Consider the following 17,233-nt stretch of genomic DNA (forward strand, 5'->3'; position numbering starts at 1 on the left):
GGGTCCATTTCCCAGACTTATCGACTGGCCTCACGACGTGGGTCCAGTGGCCTGGAGCAGTGGCATCTCAGACCACGGCTTTGGGGAGATTCATCTGGCAGTGGCATGCAAGGCGGTTTGGAGTGAGGACCAGAGGTGTGAAGCCACGTGAGGCAGCGGCTGCTGCTGTGCTGGTGGCAGGCTGCAGAGGTGGTTGCTAGGGGCAACCTGGGAAGGCGTCCACTCCCCAGCCAAGCGCTTTGAGGAACCCTGGCCTATGAAGTATACCTCTGCTGTGTGCAAAAGGCAGACTCAGCTCTTGTCCCAGCAAATACAGCTCTCAGGCCCCAGACCCTTGGCTGTTATGGCTCAGACCACAGACTTTATTTCAGCCCTGCTTCTCCTAGCTCATTATTTAACTCCAAATATACATTCACTTATAAAAATTTGTATTCATCCAGTACAAACATCAAGCCCAGTATGCCTCCCTTAATTTACAGAACAAGAGGATGAGAGAATAATTTGTCACTTACAAACGTTAACATTCGCTTAACTAAAAAAAAGGAGTCTTTCAAGCGGAGACTGCTCTAGGGAATGTAAAATGCAATGCATTTATGGGCCACGTGGCAAGGGACACATGGACGCTGTGAAATGAGGTTCAACGGCCTTTCTGGAAGGGCACTGGATTTATTTGGTTCTCTTTTCTCTTTTCCCTTGAGCTCCTAAATTTAAGCTCTGGGCCATATGCTGTTATTTCTCAAGAAGAACAAATCCAAATTAGAAGATGTTCCTACCAAGGGGCCCCAGTGGCACCACTGTGGACCATCCACCTTCAGGACACAGGGTCGGTGAATGTGCCGAGGTCACTCATGCTGCCCAGGGACAGGCGAGCCTTTAGAGCCAAGAGTTGGGCCATACAGAGTGAGTACTAGCCTAGTGACTTCCCTGTTTTGCTAAAATGGTAGAACGGAATGAGGGACATTCTTTCCTCTTCATAACCTGATTCAGGTGGCTAGCCTATGGGAGGGGAGACTGTCTGGGAATGGCCTTTTTACCACACACATACCCACACTTGATCCCTGCTTCGGGCGCCTGCCATCTAACTGGTTAACTGAACTGATGATAGTGAACCAAAGTTCCAGGTGTGGGTGGTGCCTTGGCCAACGTTCGTGCTCTGGGTTAACACCTATATTTAAACAAGGGCTGCAGGAGAGACCATGACTTGACTCAGTGCTTTCAAATTGGAGCGTGCACCGGAACCACCAAGAAAACTTGCTAAAACAAGGATTTCCAAGCCCAGGGCAAAGTAAGAATGTGGGGCCTCTTGTTGAAACATTAAACCATGCCCAGGGCCCTCCTGTGCGGGACCGCACAGGTCACACAGAGTCATGGAGCCACCCTGGATGTGCCCCCTGCCCAGAGTTCCTGAGTCGGTAGGTCTCAGGCTGGGGGCTGAGAATGTGCTTTTCTAACAAGTTCTCATGTGATGTGGATGCTGGTGGCCCTAAGACCACAGGTGGAGAATCACTGCCTTAACTCAAGGTCCTACGAGCAACCCTAATGCCGGGAAAACCAAGTTTGGCAGGTGGTGACCTATTTGGGGGATGGGTGAGGAGAGGTTTTCAGCACTGTTAAAAATCACACCAGAGAGGTGAGCACCTTCTCCAGACAGCAGAGGCCAGCCCTGTGATTTCTGGCCTATTGAGATTTTCTTCTCTTCAATGTCTTTGATCTCAGTGGCAACACTGACTTCAAAATCTGGAGTAATCCCAAGACAACCCTATTTGGGTTAACTAGGCCCAGAGGAAATAGTTCTGCTTAAAATTTCCTGTTTTTTAACAGTTCCGACACAGTCAAACTGGTTTCCATCCGTGCCCAGTACACTTGCTTCCAGGAGGTGGCGAAATTGGCTGTAGCAGCTGGCCAGCTGGCCTCCAGGAGGGAGGGAGAGGGGTGCACAGGGCCCACGAATGGAAACAGAACATCTTGGAACCGAAGCCACCAGGGCTGGGGGGCCAGGAAGCCAGCAGGCCGGCCCCCAGGAACCCTGGGACAGCAAGGCCTCTTTCGTCTGTGGGAGGCTTTGCTGCCGCAGCACCTGCCTATACTCCTGGGGGCTTCGGAAGGAACCTGGCCAGCGTGCTGTCAGCTTGGAGCTGAGGGTGGAAACTGCGGGGCCGGATGCAGCCCTTCACCCGAGGGGCCGGAGGCTCAGGCACATCATCCGGCTGAAGACGGCTCTGCCTTCTCCTCTGCCCTTTCTCGGGAGCATCACATCTTCTGATGGGATCATTGATCTCTGACTCAGTGCTAAGCACACAGAAAATTCCCTCATTCACTACGCAGTTACTGCGCTCCTGCTACACGTCTGCCCCACGCTGGGCACGAAGCAGTCAGGTCATCTGTCAACAAGTGACGCTTACTAGATGCTCAGGCCTGTCCTGGGGAAAGTCGGGTGTAAGAGCATCCTTTCCCTCAAGGAATCCACAGACTGGTGGGGACGAGAAAGATGAACCACCGTAAGGCTGCGCAACAATCCAGAAGAGACCGCCGGTGCCGAATAAAGAGGAACCCACGGTAGGCGCTCCACAAACCCTCGGCAGGGTCCTTAAATTGCCTCGGGCTCCAGGTCTCAGTTACTTGCTTCCCAGGGCCCTTCAGGGTCTGACCCCAAAGCAGAGAGGTGGCTCATGCAGATCAGAGGCCCTCCGCAGAGATGCAGCATGCTGGGCCCAGGAGCACAACACGGTTCTTTAATGCTAAAAATAGCCCCGGTAAACAGGCTTTGATGACTCCCCACAGCCAGGATATGCGCGGGCTGAGGTTTCGGAGCACTTTTTCCGGAGCACCGCGCATTTCCTTCAGGCAGCACCACGCGGGGGGTGGAGGGGGGACGGGACCCGAGGGGCAGCAGGAGCTGGGCGTCTGGGGCGAGCGGGCAGGTGGCAGGGCAAACGCTCCTGACCGGGCCTCTGGGACCAGATCGTCCCAGGGCTGCTGGTCAGGGTGCATTTTTATTCCACCAGGGTTATTTTACCTCTGTTCCTAGTCTGGGAAGTCCCAGGAGTGTTTTGACTGGTCTTCAAACCACCCTGATGTGATCCTCCTGGCGCAGATGTGCTGTGCAGATGTGTCACCGGGTAGTTATCAACGAAAGGGCTTTCCTTTTACACCAATTCTTCCCTCCGGCCCACAGACCCACAACTACACCCAGCCCTGGTGTGCTGACTGCAAAAGCAGACCCAGTCAAGCCATGAGGAAACTATTTTTTTTTTTTTTTTTTTTTTGCGGTACGCGGGCCTCTCACTGTCGTGGCCTCTCCCGCTGCGGAGCACAGGCTCCGGACGCGCAGGCTCAGCGGCCATGGCACGCGGGCCCAGCCGCTCCGCGGCATGTGGGATCTTCCCAGACCGGGGCACGAACCCGCGTCCCCTGCATCGGCAGGCGGACTCTCAACCACTGCGCCACCAGGGAAGCCCGAGGAAACTATTTTCGAATCACTTACTGGGTCATTAGCCCCACCTTTAAACTCCACCATTGCCTGGTAGTAGGCTTGGGCTACCCTCACATCTTTGGCAGAAGGCACTGTGTTTTATCTGACCTTGCAGGCCTCCCAAAGGGCTTTGAAAGTCCACCATTAGAAATTCATTCCTTTATTCTGTGCATAACTTACTATCCTATCTCACTTCTCTGTGTTACCCTTCATAAGATGTTGTGCTGGGCTGGGGTCAGTACATACCTGCTGACTGACCAGAGTTTTTTGGTTTAAGTTAAGGGAATGATCTGAACAAAGCATCTCTAGAAGAGATTGTACGATTAGCTGCTCTCAGCCATTAACATTCTGGCATGAATCAGCCTCTCAGCTCTTCACCAAACAGGACAGAAAAAGGCCTTGGTTTGGAAGGTGAGTGGGGCAAGGGGGTGAGACAGGAAAAAAACAAAAAAGTAGAGGTGAAAGCCTGGGAAAAGAAGTCCGAATGGGGGGACCTAAGAGGGCACCAGAAACCATATCTGCCTCCACAATTTTCCCTCTGGTCTCACTCTCTCCTGCATGAAAAGGTCACGGCAAAAAACTAAAATCACTTGTCCCACATTTTAGTGTCTTTCCTTTAGTAGTCTAGAGACGAGGAAATCATAATCTCTTGTTAAGACTGATGTCTTCACTAAGCAAATGCCAGTGAATTAATAATAAACCTGACATTTGTCTTAGAAAGCTTGCTGCACACTGACCTCTAGCTCTCATGTAAAATGAATTTGATTTTACCTCCTATGAGTATGGGGGAAGCCAAAAATCAATTTTATAGTGAAAAGCCAGCTCTGCATAGCTACCACTGTTTAAGGCTCTCTGAATGCAGGAGTGAACCTCATCTGGTTACAGTTTGCGGAGCTCCTCTTGAAAGAGGATTTAAGACAATCAAGTGGTATTTCCACTGATGTTCCCGTCAGAGTGTGTTCTGTTCTCGGCCCAGCGTGGAAGCTAATATCATAAAGCTATTGTTTCAGTTTGCTTCCTGTGATACAAATCTCAATCGGCCGCCCAGACTCCCAGCCTGAATTTCTCAGCATTGAGGTTTCCTCTCCAACATTCCCACACAGAACAGCCTACTGTGAAAATCAAAGGGAAACGTGTTACTAAGTAAAGAAGAAACTTTTCTAAAGCAAAACCTGGTCTTTTTTAGCCTTTTGAACTCTGAAGTATGCAACCAGCTATTTCCTATCATAAAGTGAGCCAACATCGGCGCTCACCTTTGTTAGAAATGCTTCAATAATGGATCTGTGGTTTGTTTTGACTTGGGAAAGCTTGGCAACTCTGCATTTTGCTAGAAATTGCTAGAAGGTGGTAAGAGGACAGTAAGGGTTTACACTGGGTTTTCATTTACATCATTTTTCCCAGAAGACTACTCTTATTATAAATCAATTTGCTTGTTCATAGTAAGTTTTATCTCTTAAGCTATAACTTACTGAGAGCCCATATGTGGCAGGCAAGAGGAAAAGGGCTTTCATATCCAATGTCCACGGTAAGTACTGGTATCCTCTTTGTGCGGATGAGAAAGTAAAGCTCAAAGGTAGTCAAGAGGTTTTCACAAGGCTGCAGAGAAGGAAGGCAGCCCGACTGAGGTTCCAGGGCAGGTCCAACTGTCCACAAATCCTGTACTCCTTTTCGCTGCATTGCATGTTTTAAAGAAGCAAAATGTGATTTAAAAAGAACAAGATCCTGTCTCGCATACAATTCCTAAAAACGATAACAACAATTGGTCTAAAGAATGTGTGGCAGTGGCCTGGAAGAGAAGGCACAGAAAGCCATCCACCTCCTCCTCCCCCAGGTGATGCATGTTTTATGAGAACTGCTCCTTCAAGGACACCCAGACCAGATGGCCAAATGTGGACACTTTTTATCCTTTTCTGTAATTTCTTTCCTCGGGACTGAGAGGACCAGAGCTGACACGCTGAGGGCTCTGGTCAGTCCAGGGCCAAGCCCAGCCAGAGCACAGGCACTTTGCTTCCACACTTGCAACCGCCCTGGGAGGGGATGTGTTGATGTCTCGCTGTGGCCACTCTGGTCCTATCTCCCTGGGCATATCTGGCACACAGGGGGTTCACGCCAGCACACGTGCAGGCAGATGTGCTCAGAGCCTCCAATATGTGTCCTGTCCAAGCCAACCCTGAACCACTGAGGGGGACGGTTATGCATGGGAGAGCTCGGAAACCAAGGCCGTGCACCAAGAGCAAGGGTAGAAACAGTCACTGAGTGTGTGAGGACCTCCTGCAGACCCCAATGCTCAGGGCCAGTCCCTGGTGCCTGTTTAACTTTGGTTCCTCCTCCAGGGGAGAACCCTCCCCTTCCCCCAGTCCTCAGCCCTCATGGACATCTCCGCCTGGCCAGGTTTGCAGAATGCTCCTGCCCTCCATGTCTCTCTTCCCATGGATTCAAAAGGACTGGAACTCCAGGCGCTAAATGTGTGACTTGGAGCAACCTTAACTTTGCTGTGCCTCACTTTTCATCATCTGTGAAATGAGGAGAAACATCCTACAAGTCCAAATTCAATCAGAGAGATGTCCCAGGATTAATGTGTTACTCCTTTCGGGGCTCCCTGCTGGTGGAGGAACAGCGGGGGTGGTGGTGGAAGGAAGCAGCGACAAACCCAAAGAAATCGGTGTCTAAGAGGGGAATCCCAAGCATTGTAACAGGGAAGTTGAGATGCTTCTGGGTGTGGGGAAGGGGTCTCCGTTTAGTCATTAAGTCCTCCACTCCCTACTCTGTGCAGATGTAAAGATGATTCCAACACTACCGGACACTGCCCTCACCTGTCCTGGAGGACGAACTTCTTTAAAGGAGAAAAGTACACACGTGTCCTGCGATGGCATGTCCAAGCCTTTCTTATACTTCAGTCCATAGTTCCCTCTTCCTGTAGCATCTAGGGTGACAAGTCTGCCATTGCCTTGCCCTGTTTCTTTCAAAGTATTTATAGAGCCAGTCTCTGCCCTGGGTTCTCGCCCTCCCGTCTGCTCTTTCTCGAGACTCTTAGATTTGCAGTCCAGGGTTAGCCCTCCAACCCTTGGATCCACTGAGCTGTTGTCCTACTTTCTGAAAGTCTTCCCCCCATATCCTTCCTGTGCTCCAGGGCCCGGAATAGCACATGCCGGTCTGGCCTCCCCGCCTCACACTAGATTCCCTCTGCTCTGGGTTTCTTTCCCAGAATAGCCACTTCATAACAGGATGGCAGAGTCAACCCCACTCCAAGGCACGCGGCTCACTCGGGAACACTGAAAAGCCAGCACGAGAGGACCTTCCCTTGCCTCTCCTCCTCCACTCACCACCTTGGATGCTGCCACCTGCAGTGCCACAGCCAGGTGGGGTGCGGAGGGGCACTGCCCGCTGCCTGGTTTTGTTAAGAAACTGGCAGACTAGAAGGGCCTGTCGCATCAGACCTGACACTGGCAGAATCCCCAGGCCACCTCTTTCTGGTCAGGACTAACGGGAAATGGTATTTTGAAGAAGGTGAGCTCTAAGGGGATAAAAGAAGTTTTGTGAACTTGAGACTTGCAGAGATTCTCAGGGGAGGTGAGAATTAGTTGGTTCTGAGGGGAGACTGTTACCTGTCAGGGGCTCCCCGGTGAGTAGCGTGGCTGGGTCTGGTGCTTTACAGACTTTCTCTCAGTTAATGCTTAAAGACACCCCATGCAGTAAGTATTTTAACCCCTTTTAACAGATGAGGAAACTAAGAGCAGAGACACTGCATACTTTGCCTGGCATCCTGACTAGTAAGAGGGAAAGGTCCTATGGGCGCACCTCCGCTCTGGAGAAAGTGGCCGCGGATAAGCACTAAGATGCTTCCTGAGGATTCACTCACCCTCGACTGGAGTGTGGGTCTGACAGCCAGAGCGCGGGAACTGGAAGCCAGCAAAAGCTGCCCTCACCCTCGCAGCCCTCTCTGTCCCCTCAGCTTCCAAGCACTCCCCTGGTCCTGCCCTTGCTCTTCAGCCCGTGGCTGTACTCACTGCAAAGGCCACTGCTGGAAAGATGTTCAACGAAAGAGAACGAAGAGCCAATGACGGCGTTTCTATGGGTGGGAGGTCTGCAGAGTGCGCGTTCCTGGGGAGGAAGACCTTCCCTCTGTGCCAGTGGCCTTCCAACTCTGGCCCAGTGGCACCTCCTGTGTGCGAGGGCACGTGGGGAAGGAGCCCGGGGGCCCGCAGCCTCACCTGAGGACAGGAGCTTGTGTGTACGCAGGAAGCTGATGGCCAGCCGCATGATGGAGGCCTTGTCCAGGTGGGAGCTCACGCTGTGAGGCAGGGGCAGCTCGTGGGCCAGCTCGTAGAAGACCTCCGTCTCCTTGCTCCGCCGGCACCTGGCAGCATCTCGGGACTTCTCCTTCCTCCTCTCCGAGCTACTCCTACATCGAGAGGCAGGGGTTAGTCTCTAGCACGTCACTTGTCATCCCATCACACCCCTGGTCACGACATCCCCGGGACTCCCCACCCACGGCACGGCCGGACCCTCGCGATGAGCTGACGCGGGCTCACGCCAGTCACCTGAGCTGCAGAGAGTCAGCTCTGTACTGTCAGTTCTGCCTTCACGCGTCTCGTGTCTTCTCGGCCGCCTTCCCCTCCTGCGCGCCATGGAGTCCACAACAGGGCTTCACGTGGGTGGGGTTTGAACAAAGCCTTGCTGATTGAATCAATCCACTGGCAATGCCTGGGACCTGGTCCAGGGCTATCTGGGGACTGAGGTGAGTGCCCAGGGACGGAGAGGGAAGGGTGAGGAAGCTGTGGCCAGTGGCCCAGATGGCTGTCAAAGCCTCTGGAGAACAAGATGAAGATCTGCTTCTGGATAAAATGCTCTCAGAGACAATGAAGCCCAGTACGGGACCTTAGATCCCATCTCGTATCAGAGAGTGATTTCCACCGTAAAAATCGAAAATGCCACTAAAGCCCAAGAACGGTCAGCCAGACACCCGTCAGTCTGATGTCCCGACGTGCACACCTGCTGAGGGTTAAAAAGGACTGAGCACAAACACGATTCCTCTTTAATCCTGCCAGCACAGGCTACCAGCAGGCCTCATTTTCCTTCTCCTTGCAGGACAGAGGGCCACTCACCAGCTCTGTACGTTTATATTGTTTAACCTGATTAGCCTCAGTTTTCTCATCTGTAAAGTGGTAATACAGTACTTGCCCCACAGAGTTAATGTGAGGATTGAATATGATAACTTCTGTAAAATCTTTTTTTAATATAAATTTATTTATTTTTCATTTATTTTATTTTTGGCTGCGTTGGGTCTTCGTTGCTGTTCACGGGCTTTCTCTAGTTGCGGCGAGCGGGGGCTACTCTTCGTTGCGTTGCACGGACTTCTCATCGCGGTGGCTTCTCTCGTTGGTGGAGCACGGGCTCTAGGTGCGTGGGCTTCAGTAGTTGTGGCACGCAGGCTCAGCAGTTGTGGCTTGCGGGCTCTAGAGCACAGGCTCAGTAGTTGTGGTGCATGGGTTTAGTTACACCGCGGCATGTGGGATCTTCCCAGACCAGGGCTCGAGGCCATGCCCCCCGCGTTGGCAGGCGGATTCTTAACCACTGTGCCGCCAGGGAAGCCCCCAACTTCTGTAAAGTCTTTAGTGCCAGGCCTATCCCAATGGCAAGCAGTCAATTTTAGCTAATATCAATAACAAATATATTCATGAAAAGATCATCGTGAGAGTAAAAATGTTACAAAAGAGTACAGTATAATCCTATTTTCATGGCAATGTATTATACATAACACTTCCTATACTAATAACTGTTATTCTTACAGCTATCACGTATATGGTACTTACTATGTTCCAGGGACTGTCTTAAGCACTACTGCACTGGCTTCTTTAATTCTCACAACTACCCTTGGAAGTAGTTATTATTACCCCTAATTTACAGATGAGGAAACAGGTCCCTAGAGACTAAGTACAGTCGTCCCCCTTTATCCACGGGGGACTCATTCCAAGCCTCCCAGTGGATTGCCTGACCCCGTAGATACTACCGAACCCTACCTGTACTATGTTTTTTCCTATACTTAATGGGCAGGTAGCGTATATAGCACAAATAGGCTGGACAAAGGGATGATTCATGTCCTGAATGGGATGGTGGGACACTTCATCATGTTATTCAGAATGGCATGAGACTTAAAACCTATGAATTGCCTATTTCTAGAATTTTCCATTTAATATATTCAGACTGGGGTTGACTGTGGGGAACTGAAACCATAGAAAGTGAAGCTGTGGATAAGGGGAGACTGCTGTAAGTCACCTGCAGCCTCTGCGCAGGTAAATGGGGAAGTGGGGCTTTGCACCGGGCAGCTGGGCCCCGGAATCCAGGCTCCTCTCCATCAATGATGTCTTGCCTCCCTAGGCTCAAAAATGTTACAGTGTCAGGTCAGTGAGGTTAGGAGGAATTTTTTTCTTAGTGCTTCTCTGTATTTTCTTATGTTTCTATAAAAAAAAAAAACACCTGTATTTCTTGTTTAATAAACAAGTTTGTCTTTATTTTTTTAAAAAGGTGTCCAATGCAGTTCACGGCTCTCAAGGCCTCACCCAACCGGCTCCAGCTTGCTCTGTCTATCCTCTCTCCTGAGACTTCCAAAATCAGGGGCTGCTTCTCCTTTTGTTTGGCTGTACAGCCTGTTATCTGGACTGAAAATTCAGTATTTTGGGATTCCCGGAATGTTGACACGCCGCCTCTCAAACCGCCAAGATGTGGGGCAGAGGCACTGTTTTGACTTTACCACATGCTTCATTTTAGAAAAACAAAACAACCAGCTCCTTGGATGGATCAAGCCCCATAGACTCAGACTGCAGGAGGAAACTCCAACAGCTGTTAATGGTCAGGAAGAACCTTCAGAAAAATTGTGAAACGAGTGAAATTGCTTTTCTTGTCCTATCTCCCTTTTCTGTTTCCTTCACCCAATGCACGTTTCCTCCTCTGCCCCTGACTTCCAGCTCTCAGAACTCTCGTCCCTGCACCCCACGCCTTCAGAACCTGCCCTTAGGATCACCCTGCTCTTCCTCCAGCCTGTAGTGGCAGTTTGTATACTAGTCCCCCTCATTTGCATTTTAATCCCGACCTCTGATTGTGGAGCGAAAACAGTTGTTGGAGGTTTGCACGCATCCTGGCCCAGGAAGGGAGGGTGGGAAGGGGACAGGATGCTACAACTGTACCCATCACACCTGCGTGTCATGAGAGCCAGCGTCTTTAGGACACTGGATTCCACTCTCCAGTACAACCGTCGTGCTCCCCAACAGAAGCATCATCAACACACGACCAGCCATTAGGGGTCTCTAGAGAAGGCCTCCTGGGTGAAAGAGATACCAGCACATTTACATCGATGTGACATTTACATCAGTGTCTGCATGCACAGCGCTTCCCTTTGCCATTGCCCCTTCTTTGAAGTGGAAGAGCAGACAGGGAGGAAGAGCCAGGGAAGGAAAAGGCCGTCTGGAGTCGGTGCTCTGTCTGCCAATGGCCTTTGAGATTTGGCTCCTACTACATTCCCTTGGCCACACAAATGTTTATTGACACCCACTTTTGTGTCGGGTGCTGCACTGAGAACCTTCCATGTATTACCTCATTATAATCCTCTTAACACAATTATGGTAGGTATTGTGAGCGTATTTACACACTTGGGAACTGAGGCTCAGACATCATCCGTAACTTCTCAAGGTCACAAAGCAAGTGCCTACATAAGCTCTTGGAGGGTGTACAGTCAGTGAGCAGACACTTAGATGTCCTGAGACATGTGGGTGCTCCCTGTACAGTCAGTGGGCAGACACTTAGATGTCCTGAGACATGTGGGTGCTCCCTGTACAGTCAGTGGGCAGACACTTAGATGTCCTGAGACATGTGGGTGCTCCCTGTCTAATTCCATCCTCACCCCCTGCATATGAGATGGGCAAGGCAGGCACTGCTGTTGTCCCCATTTCACAGATCTGGAAACTGAGGCTCGACCAGGTTAAGTTACTTACTTAGGGCAGTTCTGCTAATTAGCGGTAGAGCTAGGGCTAGAAGCCATCTCTTCTCAGGCCAATACATACTCTTTCTACTGCTTAACAGTTGGAGGTAGTGGCTTTAGCAAGAAATAAAGAAACAGCAACATCTTAACGTTTAGAAAAAGAAAGGTTGAGAATCACATGCAGTCTCTGGGTTTAAAAGTCTGAGCTCCACTTGAGCTACTTTGTTTTTGCAGTTGTGCTCTGGGACCAGCATGACTTTAATTGGATTATCTAGTTAACCTTGACACAGCCCAGAGATATCTGTCTAACGTTGACTCTGGGAAGAACAGACAAACATGTGTAATGCTGCCATATTGAATTAGCAACACGGAAGAACAAGAATAATTAATGCTAAGTGTAAAGGTGAGACCTGCCTTGGCCTAGCTGATGCACCCAGTTGACTTCCTCACCCCATCTACCCCAGGTTGGGCCTCTCAAGCCAACAGATCAGGGGACGGGAAGTTAGGAGGACTGGTGTTTTAACGTGCTGGCCATACACTATCTAGCTATCTGATGTTGAACAAGAAAATGCATTCTCGGTGCCCTGACTGCCTCATCTCTGAAATGGGAGCCAGCTCGTGTCTTCTTTGTCAAGATCAAACGAGATGAGGGTAGAAGGGTTGGAAGTACTAGAAAGCTCTCCACCAATGAAACCCTCAAGACAGATAGTAATGATCCCACTGCCAGGCTAATCTGAGCATTAGTCACGGTCAGACTTTGGCCCTACAGCTGCTCATTGCCAAGTCAATGCTGTCTCAGGGCTGCAGGTGTATTTGTCGGTCAGGCTGATTTTGATTAGTTTGTTGGGTCATGCAGCTGACCCTTCTTAGGTCAATGAGGCTTCATTGTGCCTTATTTTCTCTCCCTAGATGGGTGTTAGAATTCACTGCAATAGACCAGGATTTTTTTTTTAATGATAATTCTAGACATGGCATATTAGAATTCTCTGGGTTTTTTGTAAAAAGATATTTTATTTAAGTTTTCCGGATCATCAGAAAAGACTCAGAAATGTATTTCTTATTCCAGTTGCTCTTTCTACAAAGTCCCTGCTCCTGTCTTTCTTGGTGGTCCTCCTGAGACCACAGGGGGTTCCTGCACAATAACATGGTATACGGAACACACCACATGAATGTGGCCCTGGCTGACTGTGTCTCGCGTGGACCCAGAAGTGTTTACTGAGCTCCGTTCCGGACCTTGTGGAGGTGCACATTCCTTGTTCTCGAGGAGTACGCAGTCTGTTTGGGGAGCCAACAAGTTGAAACATGCCCATGAACCAGAGAAATAAACACAGGCAATAAGCACAATAGGTGGTTAAGATAAGAAACAAGCTGATGTCAGCAACAAGGTCAGGGCAGGCTACCCAGTGAGGCAGGAGTCCAGCTGATCCTAGAAGGACAAGTGGCAATACTGTACAGTGTCCGAGGGGTGCGGAAAGCCCATTTTTTACACTTTATCTCATGTGAGCCTCACAAAACGCCTGAGAGAGAGAAACTCCTATCCCCATTTAATAGATGAAGAAGTGGAGATTTCGAGAGGTAGAGTGACTTGCTAAAAGACATTGTCTCAAACCTAGTTCTTCTGGGTCCAAGATCAAAGGTTCTCCCCTGGCAGCAAGGAAACTGCTATTTATTGTCTACCTTCAACATGGACCAGGCTGTGTTAGATACCTTCCCACCAACTGGATGTCCATGTACACTACGGGAAGACGAGAAGGGTGACGATTTGGAAAAGATACAGCGACGTAAAGACTCCATGGTGGGGTAGCGGGGAGATGCTGCCCTTAGGTGAGCACCCACTCACCTCGGAAAAAGACCTGGAACCTTAGGTGTAGGATTAAGAGCCAATACCCGAGCTCAAATGGAGTGTGAGTAGGAAGAAGGGGAATCGGTGCAGGACGCAGCCTGCATCACGCACGGCTGGGCGTGCGGTGCAGTGCCATCCGAGGTGCCTCTACAGTGCTCCAGAAAAAAGCTGCAGGCCCAGCCTGCACGAATGTCTCTCTCCAAGCTACAGGTGGAGGACAAGCGGTTTCTCTCATTTTGGGGGGACATTTCATATACACAAATTTATACGTATTCTCCCCAAGTTAAAAACTCAAATTCTGAAACACTTGATCCCAACTAAGGGAAAAAAACCACTTAGGGACCAGGCAGCCAACCAAAAGCTAAGACAAAACTGACGGTCCTAAAGCTTCAGCGTGCACATGCTATAACTCAACCAGGGAAAAGCCGCTTTGCCCAGAGCTTCATTATCTTAAAAAGTTCTCCTTAACTTTGGGGTTATTGCTCTAAGCCTGGCTTAGAGATCCCTACTTAAGTCAGTAATGGAACCATTATCAGCTCTTGGTCAGCCTGGCTTGCGGCCCCCAAGCTGTCACCCACCGCACCAACGGGGCTGCTTGCTTAATGAGCCATAGTCTTCTGATCTTTAGCGTGATTAGGGCTTCCACGCCTAACGCCTGTGGGCCATCAGGGTATCAAAACAATACACCTGTTCCCTACAAGGTTCGAAGGCTTAGAAGCAGAATGGATTTCAGCAGGTTAAGGAGAAAGACTGAAGCTAATTAAACCAGCTTGGATCAGTCTATTGGCTGGTGGTGAAATTCTAAGCTGGTGCCAATTCGCAGAAGGCTGTAAATGAATGAAATGAAGGTCAAATGCAATGGGGAGGGGGCTTTTGAGACGCTTCACTGAGGCTGTGCCACTGCTGCACGAGGGCTGCCTGAAGGAAGGAACGTGCCAGCTTCAGGTCCCAGAGATCAGGACCAGTGGCTGCCCTACACCTAGGGGTTGATTGCTTCATGGATTAAATTACAGAACAGGACTTCCCTGGCGGCGCAGTGGTTAAGAATCCACCTGCCAATGCAGGGGACGCAGATTCGAGCCCTGGTCTGGGAAGATCCCACATGCCGGGGAGCAACTAAGCCCGTGCACCACAACTACTGAGCCTGTGCTCTAGAGCCCGCAAGCCACAACTACTGAAGCCTGCATGCCTAGAGCCCGTGCTCTGCAACAAGAGAAGCCACTGCAAAGAGAAGCCCACACACCGCAAGGAGGAGTAGCCCCGGCTCGCCGCAACTAGAGAAAGCCTGCGCGTAGCAACAAAGACCCAACACAGTCAAAAATAAATAAATAAAATAAATAAATTTAAATAAATAAATAAATTAGAGCAGAACCAAAGCCGGTGCTTCTCAATCCTAGCTGCTCACAGCCATCATTAGAGAAGCCTCAAAAAACTGATGCCTGGGTTCTACACCTGCCCCCAGAGAGTCCTGTTTAATAGGCCTGCGGCGCAGCCTGTTAAGGGGTTTTGAAGCTTCCCATGTGATTCTCCTGTGCAGCCAGGGCTGGGGACCACTGTTGCAAAGCAGTCAGCTTTAAAATAAAAAGGCTGTTTTTGTGTGGGTTGTTTTGTTTTGTTTTGTTGGTGGAAGGAAAAGGAAACTGATATTTACTGATCACTGGGGCTAGGTGCAGTTCATAAACATTCTCATCTGATCCTCATCTCATCCTCATCTCATTGGTCAGATTCTCATCTGACCAATGCAGTGGCATTGGTCCCAATTTTGCAGAGCAATGGATCTCAACTTTAGCCTGCAGAAGAATCACCTGGAGGGCTTAGTAAAAGGTTTCTGAGCCAGTGATCACCTGTCTTTGGAGGACTGAAACCCTGATCTACTTCTTAAACCTAACCACACCTTTCCCCCTACCATGCACTGTGGCCACACTCAGCTAATTTGGAGTCACCATCATAAACCAAACAGTTATTTATCTAGGAGCTCATGTGGCCATCACTGTCCCAGAGGCTATGACTGACAGAAAGAGGGAGGTGAAAATAAGGAGACAGGCTTGAAGCGAGGCCACATAAAAGGCAACAGCCCCTCAAAATAGCCACCTCAGGAGAAGGTACAAACTTTATTCTGGTGAAATGGCCACTGCTCTAAGTATTTTGGGAGGTCCTTTAGAAAGAACCTCAGAGTCACACAAGAAAATCAATCATAATACTTCATAGAACATACATCTTTTTTTTTTTTTTCCCCCCGGCACGCGGGCCTCTCACTGTTGTGGCCTCTCCTGTTGCGGAGCGCAGACTCCGGACACGCAGGCTCAGCGGCCATGGCTCACGGGCCCAGCTGCTCCGTGGCATGTGGGATCTTCCCGGACAGGGGCACGAACCCGTGTCCCCTGCATCGGCAGGCAGACTCTCAACCACTGCGCCACCAGGGAAGCCCGAACATACATCCTTTTAAACCCCAAATGACATTATCCTGTGTAGCCACCAGACTTGGCTGTGGATGGGTCTCAGTTGTTTGAAAGAATAAAATATGCCCTCAAAGATAAGGCCTTGCCACAATTGAAAGTACTGAAAAGAATGGTCTTTGGCTCTGAAGGCAATTCCAAAGGAGTGGCAAAATATTTTAAAAGACGGTGGTGGTGGCCAACTTTCTGGGATATTCTGATGTTTGCCGAAGACAGTAGTGATGCGTAAGGGAATCTATTATATAGATTATATATTATATAGGAGAGGAAAGGGCATCAAAGTTAGCCAGTCAAAATGGAAGAAATTACATTAGCAAATTCAGGAGAAACTGGGCAGATCAGACAGAACTCCACAAGGGGGAAAGGCATCAATACACTTCAAGACACATGCCTCTGTGAGAGGCCTGGTCTCTGCGCTGAAAGAGAGCACAGCCCAACTGAGAGATAAGACTAATACTCCAGACTAGTGTATCAAAAGCCCTAAAAGAAGGGATACAAAGAAGAGGTCAGGGCTGGAGTGGCTAAAACAAGAACAGGTATTTTCACTCAGCCCTGCCCTGAAGGAGGAATCCTGGGAAGTGTCTCATTTCTCAACCTCCCCACCTCCCCTCCCCTGGGGCTACGCCCCCGGCTCCCTGACCCACTCTGGTGGTCTGTGCCCCTGAAGACAGGGCCTGGACTGCATTCAGAGCTGACAGTAATGTCTGGGGCCCACCCAACATGGCCCTCTAATGGTCAAATCTGCTCGGGGCCCACTGGAGATGCTTATCTGGTGGCCTTCTGGGCCCCAGGCAGCCTTGGGGAAGAGAGCAGCAGACCCAATTACCAAGCAGCCCCATAGGTATAGCCCATCTGGGGCTCCAGATGACCCAGCTCCTTACGTCATCTGAGGACATGTGCAGTCTCCAGCCCAGCTGGGAAGAGCGCGCATGCACAGGAGTGACAGTGGCGATCTGTGCCTGTGCTGGCTTCACCAAGCCCACACCGTAGCGGGCTTCCCTAGCCAACATATTAGTGAGGAATACGGCCTTACATTTGTATCACTCATTACACCTTACAAAGCACTTTGTATGTTAATCTGTAAATCTCGCCCAGCAAGATACAAAGAGCGGGCACCGTTATTCCCATTCTAGAGATGAGGAAAACTGAGGCTCAGAAAGGTAATGGGAATGTGTGGAGCTGGAACCAAACCCCTGAGCTCTGACTTTTTCAAGGACATGTGAACAGAGAGCCCATTGGCAAGCAGCACTAGCTGTGTCACACAATTGGAAATAGACCTTCATTATGCATTACCATCTCATAACCTAGTTTAAGGTATCACTTTTTAAAAAGGCTTTGGTGGAATAAGGGTAATGCATATTTAGTGCAGGCAATTTTGAAAATACAGAGAGGTATAAAGAAAAGAACTGAGCTCTCACTGGATTTATGCTCGTTACTTAACATTTTATCGCATTTTACAGAACTCTTTAGAAATATTCCTAACAGCC

The 17,233-nt window shown here is 49.8% G+C and overlaps 2 protein-coding genes across 4 annotated transcripts in view; both read right to left on the reverse strand.

Moving 5' to 3' along the window:
- Nucleotides 1-17,233, reverse strand: part of EPAS1 (endothelial PAS domain protein 1) — an 88,906-nt gene that overhangs the window by 31,664 nt on the left and 40,009 nt on the right. Inside the window, exon 2 of one of the 2 annotated variants that reach the window (XM_033838589.2) lies at nucleotides 7,684-7,874. The exons of the other annotated variant lie outside the window; for it this stretch is intronic. Within the exon in view, the coding sequence (XP_033694480.1) occupies nucleotides 7,684-7,874 (191 nt within the window). The remainder of the gene's footprint in view (nucleotides 1-7,683; nucleotides 7,875-17,233) is intronic. 2 annotated transcript variants of the gene reach the window in all.
- The window catches only part of PRKCE (protein kinase C epsilon), a 683,788-nt gene continuing 674,402 nt past the window's right edge, over nucleotides 7,848-17,233 (reverse strand). For both annotated transcript variants that reach the window (XR_012325843.1, XR_012325842.1), the window contains one exon: nucleotides 7,848-7,874. The gene's annotated coding sequence lies outside the window, so the exon portion shown is untranslated. The remainder of the gene's footprint in view (nucleotides 7,875-17,233) is intronic.

Source organism: Tursiops truncatus, chromosome 14 (assembly GCF_011762595.2).
Source record: "Tursiops truncatus isolate mTurTru1 chromosome 14, mTurTru1.mat.Y, whole genome shotgun sequence".
Taxonomy (NCBI): domain Eukaryota; kingdom Metazoa; phylum Chordata; class Mammalia; order Artiodactyla; family Delphinidae; genus Tursiops; species Tursiops truncatus.